Raw genomic sequence first — 14,622 nt, 5'->3', positions numbered from 1 at the left:
TGATCATTCTAATTATACTTGGAGAAGAGTACAAGTTATGAAGCTCCTCATTAAGCAGTTTCCTCCAACCTCCTGTCACTTCATCTCTCTTTGGTCCAAATATTCTCCTCAACACCCTGTTCTCAATAATAGACAGGAATAAAAATATCTCTACCGATAATTCAGCCGTTTAGTTTTGAGGGATTCTCATGCAGTTGTTTATTTCATATTTGAACAATAAAATTCCAGTCAATTTACATGTTAGATTCACATGAATCTCTTTTGCTGAACTATTCTTATTTAAACTACAAAAATATCATCGTTTCGCTTTATGGATTCATGTGCATCTCCTTTGCAAACTAGTTCATATTTAAATGACATCACAGTAAATCCAAGTGAAAGACTACGTGAAATGGGACAATCCGGGAGGAACGTTTCAGTGTAAAACCTTCCGAAGCTTTAGAAGCGAATAATGTCTCAGCCACATCATGGTGTTAATATCAGAACTGAGAAAACATTTAAAACTGCTATAAATATATTTAAATTTACAATATTTATTCGCACACTCTCCATCTGGATTTTACTTTCTCTTCCTACAATTCCTTCGTGTCTTTTTATTACGGTTTGTATTATAAAATAAAATTTACAAGTAAACTTGGCGTCTAACATAAAAACTTGTGTCTCTTGACATGCATTATTAGTGACTGAAGCTACTACATTTAGGGGTTCGGGCTGAACTCATTAAGTAAAGATGAGTCATATTTTTCGCACGAGGACTAGCTCAACCCCCTAAATATCCCGCGCGGGCAGCGAGCCAAGTGAAAACAAGACGTAACATTCTCTAACAAAATTTACATTAAGATTTTAAGCCGCAAAATTATTTGTATTAATGCCGCACCAATAAGACTCTATTTTTCAAGATTTGGCCATTTTATTCCGAAGAACGGAAAAATTAATTTTATTTTTAAGAACAGAAATATGTCGCTGAGAATCTTGTCAATGTCTTCTTACCGTGAAGTTCTCAATATCTGGGCACATGCGAGAAGTACAAACTCACAGTCGACTTTCCACTCTGTCATCTCAAGTCGATTTCTAGATTTACTCTTTAACACATTCATTTGTTTAAACAATTTTCACCGACAATGGTTTGTCACTCGCCGTGTACGGTTATAATGCACTGTCATTTTACCAGCAGGCAAATAAAATATAAAAAAAATCACAGAGTTTAACGCTTCAAAATGAAGTTATTTCTTAGCTCCGTATCACTCTGCAAATACGTATTCTTCACTTGAAATTCTAGTACAACAATTTTAACATTACTGTCAAATGACATTCAAAGTAATTTGAATGTTGTCCTAAACTTGCGTATACCTGAACACGGGAGCTGAATACTTGTTAGAGAATCTGAAAGTCTTCCTACTGTTTCTTAGCATCGGTGTTCCCGTTCTCGGAATTCGAAGTGCGTCATATTCTTTGATTGCATTTGCAGTTCCCACAATGGAAGCCTCCCCTTAAACGCAGTTATTCTGTCAAACATTTCACTTAAAATGTGATTCGTTCCTTATATGTTGTTTAGTTCAAGTTTTTGAGTGAGTTAAAAACAAAAATTTGCACAGCCAGTCGTTATTACAAAGCTGCGGGAAAGGTTTCCTTAACGTTTTCAGTGATAATTAAATTTCTAACTGATACACGCGTTCAAGCATGCAACTGTGAAAACTAATGAACTTTCAGCACAAGAGAACATCTCCTTACTCACATTCCGTTATCACGCAAGAAATCTTTAAACGGGCAATAATTCCTTCCTTTACACCCATTAAATTTCATGTCTAAGAACCGCTTTAATAATATTCGTCATTTTGAGAGATATCGTACGCAGATTTTCTTGCTGTATTAAGTGCTGCCAATTATCAACTCGTGATTCAATGTATTTTTTACACTGTTGTTCATAATTGAAGACTGTCACTGTTCCTTCAGACCATATATGGCGCTCAATCTGTCATTTATCCAACCACTTTCTGTACACCTACTGGGGTAGCAAGACTTTGAAACACCTTTTCGATCTGTAAGATTTGAAGTTTTCACGGCGGTGACTATGAAGAAAGCCGTTTTCTGGGATCTGGCGCCAACACTCTTTCTACACGGCGCCACATCCCAGAAGATGGATTTCTTAACCTTCTCGATTTCTTTGCATAAATGTACTTCTGCAGTGATCCCCTTAATTGGCACTGCGTGGCTGATTCTCCAGTTATATCGAACTCCGTGCCGATCCAAAGAAAGATAGAAAGAACAAGCTGTGAGTGTCGATCACTCCGGTCTTTTCGTCGGTTTTTTTGAACCGCTGAAAATGAACGTTTTTAATGTTAATCTTTCTGTAATGTTGTCTGAGAGTTCCTCTACGTGTATTCTTCTGCCAATACCAGTCATCATAAAATACGTCTACATTTGCCAGGAGAGGCAACATCTGCAACTGATTCTAAGCATTCTTTTTTATTTTCACTGAAATATTACATTTCCTTTTGCTCAGATTTCAGAACACAGCACTTTTGAATTAATGTTGCTGTTGGTCAACACGGTTTTAAAGGCGAGGTATTTTGTCCGTTCTTAACGGGCACTCTTTGCAGCTCACATGTGATGCAGGCATTTTACGTTGATTCTTAATATAATATTCTTTTAAAACAAATATACTATCATTTCAGAGGATACAAACAGCAGCCACTATCATAAATAAAGAAAGATAGATTTTTCAGTCAGCATAAATGAAGTTGAAACGTGAGATTTTATTCAGTAACTTATTTTTTCTAATATTTAGGTTAGCAGGGCCGGAGTTTACTGTAATAACCTCAGCTTATGAGCATACGTCGCGTCAACGCCAGATATACGTGCATTATTATAATTAAGATAAAGGTAAAGTTGTCCCTGTGCTTAACTAATTAGGCACCACGCCTTGAAGAAGCAGAAGGGAGTGGATATATACGATCCACATTTTTCTTGACCTCGGCACTAGTTGGAGGTGAGTGGTCAGCTTCACGACCTTGTGGCGTTACCCCCGGTACCCATTGTATAGAAAGTAAGATTGAGCCCGGAGCCGGTCTGGATGACGTGGATAACAGAAAATTCTTGATCCTACCGAGACTCGAACTCCAACACCTCGGTCGTCCAGCAGGTACCCAGTAGCTCACGAAGTAGTAGTAGTAGTAGTAGTAGTAGTAGTAGTAGTAGTAGTAGTAGTAGTAGTAGTAGTAGTAGTAGTAGTAGTAGTAGCGGTAGTAGTAGCGGTAGCAGTAGTAGTAGCGGTAGTAGTAGCGGTAGCGGTAGTAGTAGCGGTAGTAGTAGTAGTAGCGGAGGTAGTAGCGGTAGCAGTAGTAGTAGCGGTAGTAGTAGCGGTAGCGGTAGTAGTAGCAGCAGTAGTAGCAGCAGCAGCAGCAGCAGCAGCAGCAGTAGTAGTAGTGGTAGTAGTAGCGGTAGCAGTAACAGTAGTAGCGGTAGTAGTAGTAGTAGCGGTAGTGGTAGTAGTAGTAGCAGTAGTAGTAGTAATAGCAGTAACAGTAGTAGCGGTAGCGGTAGTAGTAGCAGCAGTAGTAGTAGTAGTAGTAATAGCAGCAGCAGTAGTAGTAGTAGTAATAGCAGTAGTAGCAGTAGTAGCGGTAGCGGTAGTAGTAGCAGCAGTAGTAGTAGCAGCAGTAGTAGCAGCAGCAGCAGTAGTAGTAGTAGTAACGGTAGTAGCAGCGGTAGTAGTAGCAGTAGTAGCGGTAGTAGCGGTAGCGTTAGTAGCAGTAGCGGTAGTAGTAGCAGCAGTAGTAGCAGCAGCAGCAGCAGCAGCAGCAGCAGTAGTAGTAGTGGTAGTAGTAGCGGTAGCAGTAACAGTAGTAGCGGTAGTAGTAGTAGTAGCGGTAGTGGTAGTAGTAGTAGCAGTAGTAGTAGTAATAGCAGTAACAGTAGTAGCGGTAGCGGTAGTAGTAGCAGCAGTAGTAGTAGTAGTAGTAATAGCAGCAGCAGTAGTAGTAGTAGTAATAGCAGTAGTAGCAGTAGTAGCGGTAGCGGTAGTAGTAGCAGCAGTAGTAGTAGCAGCAGTAGTAGCAGCAGCAGCAGTAGTAGTAGTAGTAACGGTAGTAGCAGCGGTAGTAGTAGCAGTAGTANAGTAGTAGCAGTAACGACAGAAGTAGTAGTAGTAACAGCAGCAGTAGTAATATTTAACATTTTTTTATTGAGAATAACTTTCTGCCTAAGGCAGCGTCTACACGAGCGCACAAAATTCGTCCGTTGTAGAAATAAACGAGAGAGGCGAATGGTACGCTTCTTTTGGCTCCATTGCAGACAAAAAAGTACGCACCGCATTCTGCGACTGTGCGGTGTCAGCAAAGTACGTTCGTTACAACGGACACATTTTGTGCTCTCGTGTAGGCGCTGCCTAACTAGGAGCCGGGACATAAGTCAATATAGTGACTAGGCCACAGGCTGAGTGATGGGAGTTGGATTCCTGACAGGGGCATGGGTTTTCTCATGGACAGCGCACCTAGACTAGCCCTACCAGCTGGCTCGGAAATTAAAATGAGTGAGCCTATACTTCCACTCCTAGAATATGGTGTGGTGCTTAGTTAGGCACAGGATAAATTTTATCTCAAATTTTATATATTCTAAAATTTTAAAAATATTTAACAACCAATTTTTAATGAAATAAATATACGTGTATATTAGTGTCTTTTAAGAAATAATTAGCTCTGTTGCATTGCAGATGGAATTCTTTACAATTTAAAATGGTGCCCCAATGCAACAGGATGCTGAAATATAATATTTTACATATTCTGTGTGAATTAAATTCGTAGGATATCGTATATAAATCATATGCATGTTTAAAACATATTTTCGTATAAACTTTTATATTTCCAGCACTAATTATGCCATAGTTTCGCTGTCACGGGCACCGTACTGCTGTTTTACATTTTACGAAAAACATTAAGCTCTCATTATGGACCGCTACATTTTTGGAAAAATTATTATCATAAATCATCACAAAACTCTTTACCAAGTGGCGCTGGTGTCGCTCCCTCATACTATAATTACCGATTATAGAAAACTAAAATGAACAATGGCCTCAAAAGAAATCTTTTCGTGTAAACTGGTTAACTCTTTCAAATGTTTAAAAAAATTGGGGGGGGGGCATACAGACAGCATGATGTTCTCATAATCCTACACTTTTCCATCAATAAAAAATAAGGAGACATTTCCTTCATTTTATTTACTACAGCTCCAAGACGTCTCTTCACATCCATCACCGTAAATCTTCGCCACTATTCTGACAATTATTTTACAAACTGCCATACACCCACTGCTCTTCGGGGATTAAAGCATCAGAAGATAGAGGTTTGAGAGCAAGAAGTATCTCAACTCCATCAACACAATTTCAAAACAAATTATTTGAAGTACATTTTGTTTAGAAATATAAAGCATTTTACTCGTAATATCTGTGGACGCCGGTCATGGTAGCCGTGCGGTCTAAGGCATGTACTGTCTTCGCTCGCTTGGAAACCGGGATCGTGGGTTCGAATCCCACTCAGGGCATGGATGTTTAGTTTGTGTGTGTTCTTTTTTCTGTGTTTGTGTACAGGTAGAGGCCTTGGGCCGAGCTGGCCACCCGCCCAAGGAGTCCTACCGAACGCGTAAGATCTAGAAAAACGAAGTGAACGGAGAAGTTTATGGAGGTAGGCCTAGGCCCACTGGGGCTGTAGTGCCAAGGGGAAAAACATCTGTAGACAGTTTACTATGTAGTTCGGGTGGACACTGACAGGTGTTTAGAGCATGAATAAGTAAGAAGACAGAAATAAAGTGGATTTTTCTTGCCGAGATATAATTCTGACTACTATAAAATATCATGAAAAGCCTAAATTTACACATTATTAAAGCTTCAAGCAAGTTAAACTAATACAAAAAAGTATATTATAAAATGCGTTGGAGAGAAATAAGGTCGGCCATAGTGGCTTATAGTGACATGGTTCAGCTTTCAATTTGGTTCGGAAGATATTAATTCTAGCCTCAATTTCTTCACAACTAACTAGCTGTCTACCTACTAGCCAACTAGTGCCGAGGCCAAGAAAATTTTCGATCTATATTTCCACTCCCCCATACTCCTTCATGGCGTATTGCTTAGGTAGTTGAGCACAGGATCAGCTTTACCTTAAGTTTACCAACCAACATACTCCATGCAGCAGAGTCACTCTTGTAAAGATAAGAGTCGCTCAATTACTCAAGAAATTGCTAACATTTTACGGAACCCGAAAGTTCATTGTCGTATTCACAAGAGCCATCCGCTGGTACCTATGCTGAGCCACATCAATCCAGCCCACACAAATCAATCCTATTTCTCTAATATCCGTTTTATTATTACTCCCCCACCTATATCTGTCTATGTCCTTTTAGTGGTATTTTTCCTTTTAGATTACCCACCAAAATTCCGTACGTATTCCTCTTTCCCCTCGTGCTACAAGCTCTGTCCAACTACTTATTCTTGACTTTATCATTCTATTTATGTTTTGCGAAAATACAGATCATGAAGATCTTCTTTATGCTATTTCATTCCTGCTCTGTCTAAATATTCTCCTCAGCAACCTGTTCTCAGAAGCTTACAGTCTATGTTTCTATGTCGCATTAATGATTCAGAATGGGTTTACCGCTAGATATGTTACGCCCTCTTTCAAATTACTCACTNATTACCCACCAAAATTCCGTACGTATTCCTCTTTCCCCTCGTGCTACAAGCTCTGTCCAACTACTTATTCTTGACTTTATCATTCTATTTATGTTTTGCGAAAATACAGATCATGAAGATCTTCTTTATGCTATTTCATTCCTGCTCTGTCTAAATATTCTCCTCAGCAGCCTGTTCTCAGAAGCTTACAGTCTATGTTTCTATGCCGCATTAATGACAGAATGCGTTTACCGTTAATATGTTACGCCCTCTTTCAAATTAGTCACCGTGATGAGATGAAAATATATGGTCCAAACTGAGACTCACATGCCTAACATTCATCTTACGAGACAGTCACACGACGATCCCGCAGAAACCGGCAACTTCCCTGCGCCCATTTCAGATAATCCGTGTGTCGGACACACAACATCACAGCCAAGTCTTCCGGCTACAGTTCCCTATGAAGTTCGCTTCTCTCGATGGATGTTACATGCGCCTGGGTTGGTCACCCTGTTCATATTTAGTGAATTGCTGAAATTCCGAGGCTTCTTATAATGCATTTTTCTCCAGCATCCCGTTTACTCTTATCTACTAGATCCTAACATTCTCTTTAACACCGCCCCCTCAGATATCCAAATCCATTTTCTTCCGTTATGGGGGAGGAGGTTAATTTTCGCACCTATACAGAGAAAATGAGATTACTCGTAGAAACGAATTAAAACTGAATTCACCCTACACCTTCGGTTTAGTCTCCAAATACCAGTTTCAAAGTAACAAAGACNTTCCGAGGCTTCTTATAATGCATTTTTCTCCAGCATCCCGTTTACTGTTATCTGCTAGATCCAAACATTCTCTTTAACACCGCGCCCTCAGATATCCAAATCCATTTTCTTCCGTTATGGGGGAGGAGGTTAATTTTCGCACCTATACAGAGAAAAGGAGATTACTCGTAAAAAAGAATTAAAACTGAATAAACCCTACACCTTCGGTGTAGTCTCCAAATACCAGTTTCAAAGTAACAGAGATAAAATTTGTGTATAGACGGACGAACAAAACCTGCCCATTACGCATTCATATTATTTTCGTCTTACAATGAAAGCATACGAATTGCGGAGTGCGAAGTACGTATGTAAATATAAGCAACCTGTATCATTTCACAAGCAATTAAAAGTTTTACAAAGAGTTTCATGGTAACCTTTTTTTTTAAGTCGCCTAAAACAAAAAATATGTAGGCTATTTGCAGGTTTTATTTTGTGTCTCTTCTTCATACAAGTAAATATTTTGCAAAAGTTTTTAAATGCAGGTAGGCTTTCATATAAATATATTATTATCCAATTTTAACCGAAAACTTAATTTAAGAGTTCTGTGTTCTACTCGTAGCATGTAATGCCCTGCACTCCGTTCAAATACAACAGACGCTTCGGAGAAACATATCGCTCCCTTCTTCACGGTAGAAGAAGTCAAGCATGTAACAGGCAGCAAGAAGAGCATCTCTTTGCTCTCTTTTCCATACCGGTTTCTTGCTTGGCTTATTCCTCGGCCCTGAAGAAGGAAAATTATTCCTCCGAAACGTCGGCTCATTTTCAACTGAATATAGAGTCTTATATTACAGAAGATAGGTTGTTCTTGGCCACCGGTGTGAGAACCTCAAATTCTAAGAACGACTGCACAATGTCTAACCTCAATCATCGTACTGCGGAAGTTCTTTAACTGAATCACGCAGACAAACGAGCATGATCACACCTGTCTAGTTCGTGGCGTCTATACTTAGCACAAATTACGCCAAAGAATCGCCTGTATCTCATTAAGATCCAAATTTTCAAGTAGAAAAATTCGATGTGTGGTACTTATTTAGCAAAATGGTTAGAAAAATAAATTATCTACGCTAGAAATGGCCGTGGCATACCCCAGAAAGTTAGACGTTGCCTTGAAGGCCGCGCCATAGCTCAAGCAGTTAGTCACTGGCTTCCCACCGCGGCCGCCCGGGTTCGATCCCGCGTCTGGTCAACTGGGATTTGTGGTGGACAAAGTGGCGCTGGGGCAGGTTTCCTCAGAGTACTTCGATTTCCCCTGCCAATCTTCATTCCACCCATATCGACAGATGGGGCGAAAGGTGCCTGTTGTGTGGCCTCCGTGATCACCAGTTCTCACTCCTGCTGGCTTATACTTGGGATCAGCTAAGGACCATCGCTTAGACCCAGCGATATAACACGCAGCAGGAGCTGTGGAATGCCAGTGAACCGGTTGGAACGACAATAGGCAACATGCCTAACGTCTTTCAGTGGAGCAGGCAATCACTGGCGCAACAGGCCTCAGTTATGCATTGACTGAAATTGTGGGTCGTTTCAACATCTTCCCTTAACCATCAGCAAGTACCCAAATTCCTTTCAGATCACGGCTATATCTATAAGTACGCTGCTTCTCAAGTCTCCTTTCTTCGCGCTTCCTGCTGCTATATATCAATACAAAGAGGTTGCGGCCATGCACTTATATGACAGGTTATAGTTGCCTATCGGTGCAGAACACGGTGCTTATATGTAAGGTAGGTAATTAAGACACTCCCTGTATATCGGCGACATACTGTCATTTACCACTTCAACCTGATCATGTAGATGGAGATCTTCGAAACACTGGGTTTTAGCTCGAGACTGGCACGACTGATCGCCAGAGATTTTTGTATACGTATTCGCAGCCGGTGATGGAGTTGCACTAACACATCCGCCTTTAGAAGGGTGTAAATAAATTGAGTTGGTGGTCGGTCCAACAGTACTTTCCATCACAGTAATTTTTTTTAATTCGCGTAGTTGGGGGTGGAGTCCAACTGGGTCCACTCGGCACGGCGGCCACTGATTGGCCTATTGTAGCCTGCCCCGTGATTATTATGATGGATAATTTGGTGGAATGAAGATTTGCAGGGGAAACCGAAGTACTTGGATAAAAGCCGCCCCAGCGCCACTCTGTCCACCACAAATCCCACTTGACCAGTCCCGGGATCGAACCCGGCCCGCCGCGGTAGGAAGCCAGCGACTAACCGCTTGAGCTATGGCACGGCCTCTCCATCACAGTAAGCAACGAGTTTACACATTTCATGAAATTTCTTTGTCTGGCAGCTCGTAAGTAAATTTAACGATCGAATATTCGTAACAATCTGAAACTGATTACGAGATGATAATAATAAAAATATTAGTTTACTGGTGAAAATGCATATCATGGTATACACCCTAAGAAATTATGGCGGGGGGTGACTTTTCTTTTCGTAGTCTTTATCTCCTCGCCTTACATCCTGACAGGAGGATAAGTACATCAATCTGCACTTGTAACAACACAAGATAACATGCATTTAATGGCTTCAGTACTTACATGGGATAATGATGATGATGGATGACACTAACAGAGACAACAATATCCATTGCAGCGCGTCGATTGATGAGAATGGGCCCCGTTTCATGACGTCATACCACGCACCGCTTTCAGGTTAGTTGGTTCTATGTTAACCAGTCAACATCATTCTCTGAATGTAGCACACGCGTTTGAAACTGTAGTTACTGTACACGAGATGCAAGTATTTTAGTCACTAACAACGGTTTAAAACTCTTCTCAGTAGGTGAGGAACACTTCAATTAATAGGCATGTTGTTATTACACAGTTCCTGAATACGGCTGGGCAGGTGTCCAGAGTCACTTGTTTCGGGATATAAAACTGAGAACTGTGCTGATAGTGTAGCCGGCACAGTAACTACGGAACTTCACTATCTGCGTGCCAATTTATTACAAAACTATATATGTGCTACCGGTAATGCATGCAGAAAATCAACACCGAACGTTCCAATACATATATATGTTATTCTTCTAATTCCAGCTCGTTCCGAATATTAGTATGTAATTTAACTGAACTTTCGAAAACTGGTTTCCAATTTGATGTCACTTTTCATTTCTCCCTAGATGAATGCCCATAATTGTCAGTAGTTTACCAATATTTGTATATTTCCCCTACCACAGTACCTACAGTCTAATACGATTATATATATTTATTAGATTTCTATAACCTTACTATTGCCAGAAATTCAACAGCCGTATGTATGGGTTATAAGACACTAGCAAAATATAGTGACTAATCTTTTTATTATCTATTGTATGCTATTATTGTTTTGAATAATTTTAATTTAGTTCTCGTCCTGATTCATTTACACAACAATTTTATTTATTTCGAAGAATTATTATTGTTAACATATAAATATACAAATAGAATTTGGCTCAATATTGTGTGCTGTGTATAAATAAAATCCCACTATTAAATTAAAATTTGTGATCGAAATTGCTGGATTCTGTTAATCGCCTTTAATAAAATAATTCATAGGTTAAATAGATTCGTATGTTCATGCAGTTAACGTCGGAAATTATTTAACACTTATATCTCTAGTTGCTGAAAACCTGTGCCAAATAATTTATATTAACAATTTTCTTGTGTAACGTCTAGAACATAAGATAATATACACCAATTTTATTTTCTAATGTTTGAATATTCTGTCAATAAAATTTCGTCATTCCACAGAAAATGATCTGAAATATACTTTGACAGGTCTAGGTCTAATTCATTAACACGCATTACTAGATCGACCTGCAAGTTCAAACTGTTCACCGAAATGTTCGAAGTACGAACGGAGTGCCCTATTTAACCGTTTTCTTGACCCAAGTTTACATCTGTCTTCACGTATCACTTTTTAACAATTTATCTCGCTTACAAAAAAGGTTTCTGTGTTTCAGCTGTGGTAATGTTCATATATGGACCAAAAATTGGAACCGTTAATGCACAGACGCTTTGCACTAATGTTCTCTTACAGCAAAGGACAGGTTGTAGGTCGTGAGAAATTTTTGCCTGCCGTCCCCACACATAGCAGTACTCATGGCAAGAATAAAGGCGCCACTTCTTCCTGCTCTAACAAGTGTCACTCTGCTGTAAAGCTTGTTCCTATTCACTGCATCACTTACACACCATGCTAAAGAAATTTGACACCTCTAACCTTGTCACTGTTTACAACAAACTGTATTCATTAAATCTGTTCAGCTAAGACAATTCGTCAGTCGAATTGGGCAATGTTACCGACTAATTTCTTGCAATTTCAGAAAAAAATATGAGTCTTAAAAATTCCGATTCTGTAATTGTTGTGCTACACACGTAAGACAAACAAGTTCTAACGAGGGAACAAAACAGACACTCATAACTTTAATACGGTTTATATTTGCCTTTCATTTTCAATTATTCCCATTTGATCGTACGTTTATACGATTTACTTTCAATCAAATTACTTTTCTGCACTAAGCTTCATATAGGTTACAATATTACGCTCCTGAATAAGAAAATGTTTCCATGCGCTACAACTTAACAACTATAAACACCATGCCTGTGTTGCGACGACACTGAAAATGGACCTTCACTTAGGAAACTTCGATACCGTGATAGCGTACCCTGTTGCACACCACCGACATTTTGTGAAAATGTATCAGATCTAGACTTGAAGACGCTTCATGGAACACGATATAACAAAAAAAGAGTTCTCTTCGGTTTAGACACGCGAATCTCTTGGGTTAGCGCAGAGATGGTCAGGTTATATAGCAGTTAATTCGATTACAGGAAGAGGCACACACAAACACAAATCTTCACAAACAGTACAGTTAACATCTACACGACAAAATATTTCAGCAACATGAAATTTTGTCTTTTTTAATTAAGCTGACTGTAATCCCTTTCCACACACCAAGACTTTCTTCTGTTATTTGCGTCTTTATAAGAAGAAACAAACTTCTGTTGTGTTCTGTCACGCACTGTCCGCCGTGACGAGCTGATGACAAGATGAGTCACGCGCAACCTCCCGCTTCTACGTCTCCGATCGGACTGCCGGGCCCGCGCAGTGGACTACACTCGCAACTACAGACCGGTTTAGTTCTCATCTATATATATAGGCATTAAAATGGTGGGGGCGAAGAAGAGTAAGGAAACAGGCAACGACTTCGCAACCCCCTGCTCCGCCGCCACCCTCACCGGATAGTAGAGTCCTGTTCAGTGGCATCTCCCCCAGCTGTCACTCCCTTCACCCTGTTCCATAGAGTCACATGAGCTCCACCATTTTCTCTCTCGCTGCAACTCCATATAACAAACAAGCACCCAAAGCCACCTTCATGAGTTAATTCTCCCATTGAAAACATCAAGCTAGTTTTCTTCTTCTTTTTTATTAAGAGATATTATGCCGACCCCGTGTTTCAGCGCAATCAACAAGGAAGTGAAACGTTTCACAGTCTGTTCACAGATAAATCAACAGTGTCTGCTGAATTCACAGTTTTCTTTCTCGATTCAGTACAACTGCCTTCGGCATTAATAGCTTTCCAAAATACCCTTCATCTTTCATAGGTCTGCTAATAAACAGAAAATGCAGTGTATTTAGAGCTGAGAATCTGTGGACTGTTCTCTCCGAGGATCTGACGCTTTGTTGTATAGAAGTTAATCGACGTGTAGATCAGTTGGTACAGTAACTTGGCTAAGGGCTGGGTGGAGGAGGATGCGGGGTTCGATTCCCAGCAAAGGTACGAGATTCTTCTCTTATCCATAGCGTCCAGAAAGACTCTGGGGCCTATCCACCTCCTGTATAACAAGTGCAGTGATGTAGGCAGCAGTTTTGTGAAGCTGACTACACACCTCCATCTAGTGCCAAGATTAAGGACGGCGGTGTTTTATGTGTTTCTACTGCTCCATATGTCTTCATGGCGTGTTGCTTATTTAATTAATTATTTTACCTGGGACGTATCTACCGCTTCCACTTTCATCGTCAAAAAGTAAGCAAGCAGAACTCCTGAACATCCGTAAGCTTCTACAAGACTACATGACGTAATGCGCTAACAGAGGGTTCTCTCCAATAAAGGTAACTGTACGTCCCTGTACATAACTAATTATGCACTACGTCATGAAGGCGTAAAGGGGAAGTGGATGTATAGATCCACTTCTTCTTGGCCTCGGCATTAGCTGGAGAGTGGTCAGCTTCATGCCCAGCCTGCTTTAACCCTGGGGAAAAAGCCCCCGGTACAATTTGTATACGAGGTAGGGTGGACGACGTGGAGAAGAGAAAAATCTTGACAATATGGGGACCCGACCTCCGAACCCTCGGTCGTCAAGCCCGTAAGCTATACACGTATGTGCATATAAAAGGATTAAATATTTAAAATAATTCTGACACTAGAAAATAATATAATTTTGTGTGTACAAGAAGTGTTCGCGTCCCCTTTCACGATTATGAATTACTTAAAATAGTAGAGATTTCAAGATCTTTAATATTTATGAGGCAAAGCTGTGCAAGTTGCCTACCGATGTGTTTTTCAGAGTAACCTTCCATTAGTTTATCTTTCCATACTGTGAGCAGTCACATTTTCAAAGCATTGTAACCGAATGTAGCTCCCGAATTGGTTATGCCTTTTGTGGCTTAGGGCTGTACTTCGAATGTTGAAGCACCTGTGCTCTGAAAAATTCTAAAATGACATAAAATGACTTATATTCTAACAAAATTTATTTAAAATAAATTAAAGGGCCGAAATTCCGTTAACAACATGGTGAGTAGAGACTCTTTGTAACCATAATCATTATGGCAATTGATTTTTAAACTTCTAGCCCTCAAAATGAATTATTGAATTGCCCGATGCTTGGGATTTTCCGTGGTTTTTCTAAACCACTCCAGACTCATGACAGAGTACGGTTGCTATCGTTTCTCACCAACGAGTACAAAAAGGATTCAGGCATTTTAATGGTTTCAGCGAAGCTGTCTATTTTTTAAAGTACACTCATACCAAGTCCACGCTGTATTCCCTATGTTCTTGTAACTTCTTTCCCCTCCCACTCCACACACACGCATGCGCAGGAGAGTAGATATTTTCTCCTTCTTCAGTCTTAACTAAATGAATTCAAGGAGCCTCTATTTA

The 14,622-nt window shown here is 40.0% G+C and overlaps 1 protein-coding gene across 1 annotated transcript in view; it reads right to left on the bottom strand.

Moving 5' to 3' along the window:
* Positions 1-12,534, bottom strand: part of LOC111867528 (cell adhesion molecule 3) — a gene marked incomplete at its 3' end in the record, with an annotated part of 755,050 nt that extends 742,516 nt beyond the window's left edge. The window contains exons 1-2 of the mRNA XM_033753065.1: positions 12,091-12,534; positions 10,022-10,598 (exon numbers count right to left, since the gene is read on the bottom strand). Coding sequence (XP_033608956.1) covers positions 10,022-10,109 — 88 coding nt within the window. The remainder of the gene's footprint in view (positions 1-10,021; positions 10,599-12,090) is intronic.
* Between the last annotated feature and the right edge of the window lie 2,088 nt (positions 12,535-14,622).

This window comes from Cryptotermes secundus, unplaced genomic scaffold, assembly GCF_002891405.2.
Source record: "Cryptotermes secundus unplaced genomic scaffold, Csec_1.0 scaffold24, whole genome shotgun sequence".
NCBI classification, from domain to species: Eukaryota; Metazoa; Arthropoda; class Insecta; order Blattodea; family Kalotermitidae; genus Cryptotermes; species Cryptotermes secundus.
This window is presented reverse-complemented; position numbering and strand designations above follow the sequence as displayed.